The sequence below is a fragment of the Sus scrofa genome, chromosome 2, assembly GCF_000003025.6.
Source record: "Sus scrofa isolate TJ Tabasco breed Duroc chromosome 2, Sscrofa11.1, whole genome shotgun sequence".
NCBI classification, from domain to species: domain Eukaryota; kingdom Metazoa; phylum Chordata; class Mammalia; order Artiodactyla; family Suidae; genus Sus; species Sus scrofa.
In genome coordinates this window covers 36,836,069-36,849,718 of record NC_010444.4, presented here as the reverse complement: position 1 = coordinate 36,849,718, position 13,650 = coordinate 36,836,069, and the positions used below count along the sequence as shown (strand labels likewise).

Below are 13,650 nucleotides of genomic sequence, written 5' to 3'. Positions count from 1 at the left end.
GGGAGGCTGAGGGTGGGGGTGGTCCATTACTCACCATTTTAAACATGGTATCTAAGGAGGATGGGAGTACCTATGCCACTGCCGTCATTGGATAGAGATGCATGTGAAACTGATGAAGCTGGAAATGACAACAACAAAAAATTGTGATCCTTTTCATCTACACTGGAGGAGGATGGTAACTTGAGGCGATTAGGGTGCTCAGCAAGAGGTCACGTGTCTACTAGAGGGGAAGCAGACATTTGAACATCTGTCTGCTTCATGGGAAGACTTTTCATCTCAGAATACATGCCCTAATAAACAACAGTTGGAGAAAATTGTCTATGACATTCAACATAATGTCGAACTGAGGCTGAGAGAAGGAAGGGTGGAATTGTATTTCCTTTTGTAAAGCGAAAACAGCCGCGAGTACAGCCTCTTCTAAAACCTGATATTTAAAAGGAATTGTAAGAAATCAAATTGTTCAATTTGGAACAAAGAGTGGCCGAAGTTACTGGAAAGCTCATGCCTCAGCGTCTGCAGAATCACTGGCCAGGAAAGCAAAACTTTTCCAACACCCAATTTTAATATTGTGCTAAAGCCATTGACTCTGTGAAAACCCTCGAGTTAAATATGATCTCCTCCCCAACCCGTTCCCCCGCCCTTTCTCTCTTAGGTTAGTGTTTGGGGGACCAGGAGGGGGCTGGAGTTTGGCCCCAATCTCGGAATTGCTGCCAAGAGCTTGTAATACAATCTCTCCCCGTTTGAAGGGTAAATCAGTGTCAATTGCCTTTGCTGTCCACCAGAAAAAGTAAGCATTTTGCTTCCGCTCGGTCTGTGTGGACTGATGAAATGTAGGAAATCTGTTTCTGGCAGGGGAAAAAATCGTTTTCCCAAACAGCACCGAGAGGAGCCATCAGAGAAGTATGAAGAGGGGTAGCGCGGCTGTAGCTGTTGCCGCTGCCGCTGCCGCTGGACTGCTGGGGTGCAGAGAGTGGCTGCTGCAGGACCTAAGCCGGGAGGGGGCCGGGCCCGAGACGCTGCAGGAGCTGAGCCGGGAGTCCCGGCGCCCCTGAGAGCCGCCAGCAGCCCAGCTCCGGACGCGGGGGTGAGCAGGCGGGCGGGCCCAGTTCTCGGCCGCCGCGGCGTGCGCACTCTGCAGCCCGGCTTGCGGAGCCCCAGCCTCTGCCGCAGGGGTGGCAGCGGGGAAAGAGGGATCGTTGCAAATAACCTCGGTGACGCGGTTGGGGAGGGTGAAGAGCCGCGGACGGCGGGACAAACTCTGGCGCTGGGTGGGTGCTCACTGCAGTGGGTGACTCTGATTCCCTGGAAGCAACCATGTGTTCCGCATCCCCATTGTGGAACAGCCCAAATGACCGCCGCAACGAAAAGCCCGCTGGGGTGGCTCAGCCAACCAGGGACAGAGTGAGGATTTCTAATTAGCACGATTGTAAATGCACACTTTTGCGTTCGTGCAGAAGGGTCTGCGTTGGCTTTTTTTTTTTTTTTTTTTTTTTTTTTTTTTTTTTTGAGGAGAGGGCAGCGGGGTTGTGGTGGCGGGGGGATGGACTTAATGGATTGATCCTGAGTGTTTTACTTGAGTCTAGGAGGCCGGGATGGAGGGAAAGAGCGCGACACATGTGATCAGGTGTGATGCTGTTTTCCACTGATGAGTTTGACAGAGTTGAGCTTTTTTTTTACGTGAATAAACAAATGCTAGCCTGTGGATCAACCCCCTTTGGGGAGATTTTTGCATAATATTGTTCTTTTCATCCAAAGAGCAAGCTTTTGGAATCTGAAATTGTTTGGGGAGCAGAGGAGCCAACTTGGCTTTGGAGGCATTAGTTCTTCTGGCAAAATTAATTTCTGTCAGCCTAGTAATGTAAATTGCCATTAGCTTAGCCCAGACTTCCGAAGTTTCCACTATCTTGAATTGAGAAGGAGCAAAAGCAGGAGTTAACAGATTTTGTGTTCTACCTTCCTGTACAATCGTGGTATAGGTTATCCACTTTCCTCTGGTTAACCTTTTTAGAAATCGAAGTGTTTTCTGTCTCTCACCTTCTCCATCTTCATTCTCTTACTGTCAAGAGTTTGCAAAACTTTACTGTCCCTCTTGTAAACTTCTTTCTCTCCCCAAGAACCCTCTCCAACAAAGCTAGATTAACTGTGTATGGGAGATCTTATGCCAAGGAAATAAGATCTGCATGTGCACAGGAACACCCATTTGGCTTCCTAGTGTTAAATAAAGGCTCAGACAGGTCGGAGGTGCCAGCCAGGCAGAGGAAGTCCACCTTTCCTCCCCACCTATCCCCTGAGGTTCACAGAGGCAAGGCTGAGAACAAGCCCTCCTGCTCACTGCCTCTTTTCCCCAACCTCTTAACAGTGTGGACACTGATTAACTCCAGCTGGGATCTGGTTTGCCCAGCCAGTCTTTGCAATCGATCAATGAGTCCCTTCTCAAGGAATGCTCCCGCCTAACTGTGGAAGAGGAGGTAGTGACTGTGGTGGTCCTCTCCAGCATGGGCTTCCTGATTCTCAGTGCCTAAGACAAGGTAAGGGACAGATGTCTGAGGTATAGGACAGGTAGGCTTTGCAATGCACATTGCAGCCTTCACACAGGGCTCCCTGAGTGGGCTCTGAAAGGAAGGGTAGCTTGCATTTCAGCCTCTCTGCTGTTAAACTTGGGGCTTCCTTTTTCATTTTAGTGCTAAACACTATACTTTTGTGTTGTGGGTTGTGCTTTCCTGGGAAATAAATACACAAGGCAAAATTTATTTCACCTGTTGCAGAAGGTCGTGTGATTGCCACTGAGTATTCCAGTATCTTGGTAAGAAAACTTACGTAAACGTACAAGTATGGCAGAATGTCAGGTTTTATATTGATCCTAAGTATGTTATGCATAGTTTTAGAATTTTGCTTCAAGGCTGCAAGTTTGCTTTATAGACTTTTGGAGCCTTTGCAAGGCCAAACTTACCTTAGTTGAAACCAAATAATAAGGCTCTAACAAATTGTTTGCAGAGGGAGTTGTTAAAACTGGAGTTGATGTTAAGGTTATTTTGGTATCTTTGTGGTTTTTATGTGATGACACGAAGAGATACCCCTGTTTCTTTTAATTTCTTCTAAATAACTATCGAGATTTTCCACTCAGTATTTTCTGACTAGAGAAAAGAACTGGAGTAAAGGTAGAAAATCTCTCTTGTCAGAAAGAGTAATACGCTCATGTAATTTTCCCATCCTAAATGTTTTTCAGGGTCAAATCAATTGAGTTTTTGCTAATGCAGAGTCTTTCCTTATAGTAGACAACATATGTATTCAACAGAATGTAGAACTCTGCTAGCTCTCAACTACGTTCAGTTACTTAAAACAGGAATCTTTTTATTGCGAACAACACAGATACATACACAAAACAAGATCTTCTCATGAATTAAGGTTTACGTAGATGAAATTTTGATGTGTCTTCAAATATTGTAATTAATTAAGGACTTTCAGATGGTTTTTAAATTAAGTTATAAATTTATCTGGTAGGGGGCCCCAAAACCTGAGCTAAATTGTTTGCAAGAATGGTTTAGTACAATTAAAAAAAAAAACAAAAAACTTTAAGTTTTTAAAAAATCTCAAATGTCATGAAAATATAAATATAAGAAATCAGTTCCCACTCAGCCTTAATTTTTTGGTCATGATTTGAGGAGGAATTATTGTTATAGGTATACCATCATTTGGTTCAAGACAGATCATCATGGGGCTGCAAGAGAAGAGATTCCTGGAAGACAGTGTTACACAGCGTTACTTGATTTGGGGCACCAGAAGGGCTAAGTAGGATGCTTTTAATGGCTCTGTGACTTGTTCCTTTAGCCAAACTATCTTAGGCCTCCATTCTCTTATTAATAACCAGGAATTTGGCTGGTAAATCTTCTAAGATCCATTTGCATTTAAAGATTTTATACGTAATTAGAAAAACTAATCACAAGTGCCATTTTGCCTTTACACTTGGTGCTTTTTCATTTTGGACAAGTCTCTGCTCCCCTTAGCCAAAAGTGAAGGTCCATTTCCAAGATCTAGAATTACCTTTTGGATTAAATTGTGGACTTGTATTTTCTATTTAGATTCTTAGGTTAAGATTTTGCATTTGTGACATTGTTTGAGAATATATAGCTTTGTAGAGATAACATTGGTCAGGTGGTATGAATCGCATAGGGGTGGAGAACTCAGAATGGTTGAAAGAGCCATCTAGAGCCATCCTTGATTGTTAATTCGTTGAGTCTAGCTTAAAAGATGGCATTTTCTCCTTCCATATTTTGAGTGTTTGGCTTAAGGTGTTTTTACTTTTATTTTTAATTTTAAAAGACAGTGTTACTGGTTTATAAACTTTGTTTTCCTCATTGTTTCACACCCATAGCACACAAAACTGACTAGATAGCAGTGAGGTCAATGCTCTAAATCAGATCAAAGGTGACCTTTTGTGATAGGACCTTTGGGTTTATTGGCACTCCGTTCTTATTTTATTTTTTTAAAATAAATTTTATTGGTGTATAGGTGACATAACAGTGTTGTGTTTATTTCAGGTGTAGAGCAAAGTGAATCAGCCATACATATTCATAAATACCCATTCTTCTTCAGATTCTTTCCACAAATAGGCCATCACAGAGTGTTGAATAGATTTCCCAGAGCTATATAGTAGGTCCTTGTTATGGTTAATTTTGTATATGGTAGTGTATTAGCATTCCATTGTAAATGGTCACAGGTGTGTTTGTGTGGGGGGGAGGGGTATAGTGACACCCTTTCACATTTATTTTAAGAAATGTAGCATTCCTCTATCTTAATAGCTTATGAGTCTTTGATGGCAAAATGAAGTATAATTTGTTACCATTTAAAGAAAAAAACACATGTAAACTACTCATCTTAGAGCTCAATGTTTCATCATTTTGGGGGCTTCATCCCTTTTATTGTGAAGAAAACTTTGACTTTTCCATTATTTATGGTTTTATTTTATCAATACTTTGTTTCCATTTCTTACCCCATGTCCTTTGTCTTTTCTTAGTGATTTAGAATTCTACAGAATATTCCTATTTTTGTTATATAATTGCTTTTCTTTTTAAAATAAGTCAATGGAAGTTTTATTTTGGCTTATTTTCTAGGGTGATGATTTCAATTTAACTAGTAATTTGTTGAATATAAAATATGTGCAAAATACTGACACAAATATTTAATCTTCACAAGTATATTTGAGATATTAGCCTCCATTGTACATACTGGAGAACTCAAGTACAAAGAGAAAAAAAGTCATGTAACTAGAATAGAACAACTACTAAGTGATAGTGGAGCCAGTATTTGGCCGTAGGACTTCTGATTCCAGCTATAATATTCTATTAATCAGGCTTGTTAGTGGAATCTCATATCAGATAGTAGTGGTATAATATTTATCACTTTATTTTTATTTTTCTTTATTTCCAGTTTATTTCTTATGCAGTATTGCCATACATTATTTTATAACCTGTCAGCAGAGACCGGAAACCATCTTGGTCATAATTAAAGCACACCTCTAGGTGGCGAAAAAGAGTACTTTTCCTTCAGAGTCAAAACTATGATGTCTTCAATTGGGATTCTGGAGCAACAGACTAAACAGAGTCTTTAAACATGTGATATTTTACTTACGGAGTCATTAATTTTTTCTTCTTCCCCAGGGCTAGTTCAAGTCTCATCATATTCATAATGGTTATTCCAGAATCACTTCTATGGAAAGAAAGAAAAAAAAATACACACATTTTTTGAAGAATTCTGTATTAAGTTTCTGCATGTTTTTCCCTTTAAGTTTTATTTTTATGGATTCCAAATCCTGAGGGTTGAGTTATCCATTTTTAGACCCATAAAGCTTGGAGAAGCCATGGTTTGGAGGAGACATAGAAGCATTTGTGTCCTTACTCCTTTTTTAAGAGTAATTGGCTTGGCTTATTAATTACCGAAGTTACTTATCAAGCTGTTAAAATGTTTAGATAATATGAATATTAATGGTGAACTCTTTAGTATAGAGATATGTTATATAAAAAAAGAAATTTTCCTTCTCCAAAACCTAATTTTTTTTCTTTAAGCCTAGTGTATCATTAATCATTTCATTTTCTGTCTTTAAAAGCTACCCCTTGGAATCTCTTGTGGTTTTTGAAAACTTTTGAATGAATTCAGAAGATTGGAAATTACTTTTTTCTTTCATTTGTTCTTCGTGATCTAATTCAATCCACTCAGATGGATTAAATATTTGTTGAAAATTATGAAAGGTTTATAATCCTGTAGTGATCTTTTTCTCTGGATAATATAAATTTCTTTGACCTTTGTCCACCCCAATTTAGTCATTTCATTTGGAAACTGCTTCAACATGGGGTAATTCTTTCACACTGCAAATTTTGATCCTGCTAGCTATGTTCATTTCCATTTTTCCTGTTCATGTCTCTGCCATATTTAAATCCAAGACTTCCATGTAGTGACTTTCAGCTAAACCATAGAGTCATGCCAAGTTTGATGATGATTTAAAATGTGAAAAAAGGATCAGACAAATTTGGATGAACGTCGTTATTTTTTTCAAAAGGGACTTATGCAGAAGAGTCCCTATCTATCTTAGTGGCCTTAAGTGTCTATGTATTTGGCCTGTGTTTAATCATTTACCTTCTGTTGCATGTTAACTGCCCACAAGACTTCTTTCTCCTACTTTTCCTCCTGGGAAAATATAACACTGTTTGTTTTTTGTTTGTTTGTTTGTTTGTTTTCCCCACTTTGTATATAACTTTTATACACAAAGCAGCATGACAAACATCACTTAATTATTCTTATTATTTTTACTTAATGGTCATCTGTAAATATTAGAAGATAGTTTGAATTACATTTCTGGCAAAATGCAGGAAAGACTACATGAGAAATAAATGTGCTACTGTCAAGGAAAATAAAAACTTCACTGTTAAGAAGAAGTATTGAGGGGACAGATTGTGTCCCTTTGGCTCACTGAAACTGTTACATGCCATTAGGCTTACTGTAAACTATCCCCTGATGAATTCTTTGCTGGACAATGAGCTTAAGAACCTGAGGTGTCTTCTTGCTTTTACAAAGCAAAATAGGACTCTGATGCTCAAAGGGAAGTTGCAGAACACATAATGGGATGTAGGTAAAGTTACTCAACTACCACATCTCACTTTCGGGAAAGTAGTGGGAGAGATTGTGTCTTGAGAAGAAAGGCATTTTAGAGGTAACCCTTTTAAGATTTCAATTAGTTATTTAAATGTATGAATCATGTGCTTAAATGTGTTATTACTTAAATGTCCATTTCTGAGGCTTGCTAGCCTATAGAAATCCTAACCAGCTCCTGGGAGATGTTTTATTCTCCTTGAATTAGACCTATTTTTTTTAAAGAACTAGGGCAAAAATGTTTTAGTTTTCTGGTTTAATCACAGGGCTTGGAGAAAACTTTAGGACTTATATGGATAATACCATGATTAACTACCAAAGAAAAGAGACATTTGTGATTTTTCTGAGCCCTATACAGACAATTTAATAGCATATGACAGGGAGTATTAAAAAATATTCCAAGTTTTCACTAGCTATCACTTTAGATAACTGGAGAGAGATTTATAGAAAATATTTTCAAAAAAACTTAGTCTTTACTTTTCAAAGTGTACTTCAAAGCGCACTTGCTTTGGAAATGAACTTGTCTGAGCTTTTAAATTATATATTTAAGACACTAGGTGTTTAGTCATGATCCTAGCCATCTTTTCTAATGCTACAGCAGAGTGTTTGGGTGACTGTCACATTTCACGTTTTCTGAACACCAGTATCTTATTTATTTATTTTTTAAATCAGTCTTTAAAAGACAAAACTTAGACTAAGAGAATTAGAGTTTGAGATTAATTGGAAAGGAACGATGTGTAAAGTTTCAAGTAATAAAACCAACAAGAGTGTACATAACTTATATGGGTAAACTTAAAGTACTATTAGTAATAAATACAGCTGACATATAAACCTACTTCTCGCCATTTGTAAACATTTTCATTTTCATTCAGTCATAATGCATTTGATTATTTTATAGCACTATTTGCATATAAAATGGAATTCTACACATGGTTAAACTTCCTAGTTTATTACTTATTGCTCCAATATTACTTTTGTAGTCTTAGGTCTTATGAATAATGCATAAAAAACTTCTACCTTCAAGGCCAAAGATATATTCATACATCTTTTCTGTAACCCACATAGAGGACAGTGTTACTCATAGGTTAGTGAAATCATCCTTATTTTGTATATGTAAGATTTATAATTACTTCTACTCTAAAGATGATTACAAACAAACCCTAGTATGCAAAATATATACAGTGGAAAGATACAAAGTATGAAAAAAGAAAACCTGTGGTGGTATTTATTAGAACTATGGTGTGATTCCTGGGGTTTTCTATGGGTTCTTTTTTTTTTTTTTTCTTGAGGGCCATCCCTGCAGCATATGGAGGTTCCCAGGCTAGGGGGCTAATCAGAGCTATAACTGCCGGCCTATGCCACAACCACAGCAACACCAGATCCGAGCCGCGTCTGCGACCTACACCACAGCTCATGGCAACGCCGGATCCTTAACCCACTGAGCGAGGCCAGGGATTGAACCCGCAACCTCATGGTTCCTAATCGGATTCATGTCCACTGTGCCACAACAGGAGCTCCTGGTTCTTGATAACACTATTTTGTAAAATGTGTCGTTCTGAAAGCAGTAATGGTCTTAGAGTATGAAGACCCAAGTTCAAGCCTGGCACTGCCTTGATCAAGCTATGTGATCTTAGCTAAGTTACCTTTCCTCTTTGTTTTTGTTTTCATTAATTATAAAATAAGTAAAGAGACTCTTTAAAAGCACAGTCTCCCCTGTCTCCCACCTAATTCTCTAAATTATAAATCTGAGATTACTTGGCCATCTGCAAAGAACCAAGTGCTGTGCTTAATCTCGTAGGTAATAGTTTTAAGAGTAGTGATCATATGTTTATAAGGAATTTTGCCAATATTGTCATTGCTAGTATTCAGTCCTAAATTTTTGTGGAAATCTATATTTTCAAAAATTAACACAAACAATGGGATTTTACAATTTGGATATCAAAATTTTAATCAGCTACCTTTTATTGTTTTTGAATAAGTGGAATTTCTTGCCTTCCAAAGGGCCTTTTTTCAATATGATGTTTTACACAAGCATAGAGCTTACTGTTTGATTTTCTCTATTTGACCTTTGATTGCTGCTGTTTCCTAACCAAGTAGTTGGTCAAAAGTGACAGGACCATACAGATAAAGCAAATAGTGTTTCCTAGGGGGTTAATAATTAATAACCTGACCAGTCATCAAAATGTCCGCAGATCCTGTTCCTTACTATGTCATTGGCCACAAGATTTTAACAAGAAAAGTCTGTATAAAAAGCGCTGGGGGTATGGGATGGAAATGTTATAAAATTGGATTGTGATGATCATTGTACAACTATAAATGTGATAAATTCATTGAGTAATATAAAAAGAAAAAAGAAAAAAATTGCTCTTTTGTTTCCAAACAGGTATTAGAAGTGGATAAATAATGTGCACTGCTCTGAGCCCAAAGGTACGCAGTGGACCTGGCCTCTCTGATATGCATCAGTACAGCCAATGGCTGGCCAGCAGACATGAAGCTAATTTGCTGCCGATGAAAGAAGATCTGGCCTTGTGGTTAACCAATCTGTTAGGTAAGGTAAAATGATCTCATTTTGTCAGCAAAGATAACAGACTTTTCCCTTGCTCATGTAGAGTTTTCCTTCTAAGCATGCAGGAGCCCCTTAGAAAGAAAGACTTTTATTATTCTCATTTTGCATCTGAGAGTCCTAAAGCATAGGGAAAATTTAAATGAATTTCCCAGTGTCTCTCACATTAACTGTGCTTAGTAATTCCAGTATTATGCATTGAAATGTGGAACTATTTGGTCAAATTGCTTATTTCATCTATACTCTGATTTGATTTATTTTTACCTTTCTTTCCACAACTGGCAGGTTTGGCCTATTCTTTTGGCACTGCACACAGGCCACAGTCTGTGAAATCTGGCTTCTAAAACTAGATTTCTTTGCCCTACTTTAATAGCACACCTTCTAAAACTGCTGAATACCCAGATTCTAGTGCAATAACATCTATCTTTTGTCCACATGAGCTGACTAGAGTCATCCAACCTTGAACTAAAATTTTTATTTTCATTACACTTTTGTTCTTAAGTACTCTTCCAAAAGGATCATCTTTGAGAAAAATGCTATGTCATCCTAAGACTGCCTCTTTTTTTGGTTTCTGTTGTGCTAGCATATTCAACCATGGGCGAAATGGAATCATACATTTAAAGGATCATCATATATAGCAATGCTATTTTCACTAGTAATTTTTCGCAGAGAACAAAAGTGATTTAAGACCCGAGAAACGGGTCTTTATTAAGTTTATAATATATGCGATTTGAATATTGAGTAAAAACATAGAATTTGTATGGCGCTTTATCACTGACAGAAAGGATTTCATGAGTATTATTTTATTACTGAAAGAATTCCTTCAAGGTAAGTGTTGTTATCCTCACTTTCTAGAGAGTTTAGTGAAGAGCACTTGTGTATCTGAAATTTTAGCAAGGTTTGGAGAGGTTTTAGTACATTTTAGCAAGATTTTTTCCTTTTGCTCACCATGGCTCTGGATTTTTACGTTGCTTGTGCATTTCTTTAAGCTTTTATCCTAGAGTTAGATATTTCCTTTTTTCCCACTGTTTGCACATGTTTTTGACAGTTCTGTGTAGTCTAACAAGGGCTACAGCAAATGGCATGCAGGTGGTACCCTTTGCAAGGGTGCCCCGTCAAAGAGCAAGGGCAGAAATGTGGAAGGCATCCTTCACATCCATCATTCTCCAGAAAGATCCTTTTCTGTGCCATGGAACTGAATCCATCAGAAGGAAGGGGCAACCTTTCACTCATGATAAGGAGGAGAATTTATCTCCATCTTGTAGAGGTCAGTTTAGCCTAAACAGATGGGTTTCCTCTCTCTTTTGTGTCACTAATTATTGTTATATTAGTAATTTATTAACTTTGAGCTATTTTTTCAGATGTGGGCTATCACAAGTATGGCAGGATAGAATAGAAGTTAAGGCACAGACTCAGAATAAATTGCCTGTGTTTGAACCTCAGGTCTGCCACTTATTAACAGTATGATCTTGGGCAAGGTATTTCACCTTTCTGTGCTTTAGTTTCCACATCTGTGAAGTGGTAATAATACTAGGTTTGCTATGATATTATATGATTAAAATATGTATACTACTTAGAACAATATCTGAGATATTATAAACTCCATATGAGTTGTTATTATTTCATGTCTATAATTTGGTGATATGGTTCATTCAGTTTTGTGGAAAAGTTCATTCACTTATTCAAGTATTTGAGTGTGTAGCAATATAATATATTATATGAATAAATGGACTCGAGAATCAGAATTGTTGAATTCAAATATCAGTTCCACCACTTACTAGTTCTGTGATACTGGACAAGCGTCTAAATGCACTATGCCTGAATTTCATCATCTGCGAAATAAGTATAATACTAGTTAGTACCAACCTCATGGAATTGTTGGAGATTCAAATGAGATCACCAGCTTTAGAACAAGGTCTGACACACAGGAATCAACCACCTGTAGTAAATACTAGCTATCGTGTTTATTGTGTTCCAGCACAGTCTGCTAGGTCCCGGACGGTAGAATGGTGATTAAGATTAGACAGAGTACCTAATCTTGTAGAACTCGAAGTAAGTTGAATAAGAAATTAATATTAAATAAGTAACTGAATAAATAGTTCATGAATTGAAATTGCCATAAACACTAAAAGATGAAGGTTGCAATAAGAATGTTTACTTGTTTTTAAACAAGCAAGTGGGAGTAGGACAAATGATCAGAGGGCTTGGGAAAATACTAAAAAGGATTAAAGGGGACTTATATTTAAAACTGAGATCAGAAGAGTAATTAATAGCTGACCAGACAAAGCATGAGAAAAGGGCCTGGATGGAAGGAATGACATGTGTGATATAGGAAGGAATTTGGTGCATTGAAAGGACTGAATGAAGGCTAGTGTCAACAGCATAGATTCAGAGGGGGAGAGTTTCATGAGATTTATTGGAGCCAGATCGTATGCTGCTTTGAAGACCATGTTAAGGAGCTTGTCATTTATTGCATGGTCAAGGACTCTCTTGAGATGTTCTAGGCAGGGGGGCATCATGATTAATTAAGAGTATAGCCTGATTACACAGGTTATGTATGTTCCAAGGTCCCATGACTTGTCATCAGAAGCATTTTATCTGGTGAATGTGATCATTTACAAAGTAGCTTGATCAGTGTGAGCAGCCCAAGACAGCCTCAAAGAATAGAGAGTCAGTGTATGTGTAATGGAAATATACTTGGACTAAAAGTCAGGAGACCTGGCTCCTAACTGGGCGTCAGGAGACCTGGCTTCTGGTTCTGGCTCTGTCACTTGGTAGGAAACTTGCCCAAAGTCACTCAGCTATCTTTTCTGGGCTCAGTGTCCTCAACCATAAAATGAAGGGGTTGGAGTATATGATCTCTAATGTCCATTCCAGTTTCAGATTCTAAGTTTCCAGGAAATCTATCTCTTCAGACCCAGTTTGAAATCAATATGCATAGACAAGGAGAAAATAATTTGCATATGTGAAAAAGCTTTCTTTTTAAGAATTAGAAGGCTAATTTTTTAATGCTAATCTTTGGTGACACAAATGCAACTGATGGCTTGTGAAATTTTCTCAGAAAAGATATCTCAAAAGAATCTCAAAATATAGTAAACTACCACTTTCTGTTGACTCGAATTCATAAAAGTAGGTAGATAATAAATTTCAAGTGAATATCCTCATGGTAACTTGGAAAGTTGACCAATAGCTTGAGAATATTTTAAGTAATAAAACATTTAGAAGTAAGAAAATGTGTACTAGGGTGTTCCCATCATGGTGCAGTGGAAATGAATCCGACTAGGAACCATGAGGTTGTGGGTTCTATCCCTGTCCTCCTTCAGTGGGTTAAGGATCTGGTGTTGCCGTGAGCTGTGGTGTAGGTCGCAGATGTGGCTTGGATCCTGCGTTGTTGTGGTGTAGGCCAGCAGCTGTAGCTCTGATTTGACTCTAACCTGGGAACCTCCATATTCTGTCAGTGTGGCCCTAAAAAGCAAAAAAAAAAAAAAAGGAAGTATGTACAAGAGTGGTGATAATAAGGAAAAGTGGAGAAAAATGTTTTTATTACACATAGTAGATACATTTAATATTCACATATTTTAGAAATAGAGTCATTAAAGTACATTTATTTATTTAAAAATTTTATTGATAAATTTAAAAATTATTACTGGCCTTTTTGTCACCTCAGAAATATTTGCAAATTTTTACTATACTGCTCTCTATCAAGTGTGAATTTTTATCTCCTTAAAAGTTACAGATATCTTAAAAGTAGTTTCAAAATTGATCTGGTCTCCAGGTAAAGTTGACGAGGCCTGCTCATCAACCCAAGTCCTGAAGTCAGCAGTGCTGCAGAAATAGGAAGAAAGAGACACAGAAATAGAGTGGGGATCAGGGGACCACAGCCTTCAAGAGGCAATAACCACCCTCTGAGCCAACTCATGGTTTTTATTTACTATTTTCTACTT

The 13,650-nt window shown here is 37.7% G+C and overlaps 1 protein-coding gene across 9 annotated transcripts in view; it reads left to right on the top strand.

Moving 5' to 3' along the window:
- Nucleotides 1-13,650, top strand: part of GAS2 (growth arrest specific 2) — a 172,679-nt gene that overhangs the window by 35,718 nt on the left and 123,311 nt on the right. For 3 of the 9 annotated variants that reach the window (XM_021083246.1, XM_021083240.1, XM_021083242.1), the window contains exon 3: nt 9,527-9,691. In XM_021083246.1, the coding sequence (XP_020938905.1) occupies nt 9,547-9,691 (145 nt within the window). In that variant the 5' untranslated portion in view covers nt 9,527-9,546. The other 6 variants (XM_021083247.1, XM_021083244.1, XM_021083241.1 and 3 more) reach the window with 6 other exon arrangements.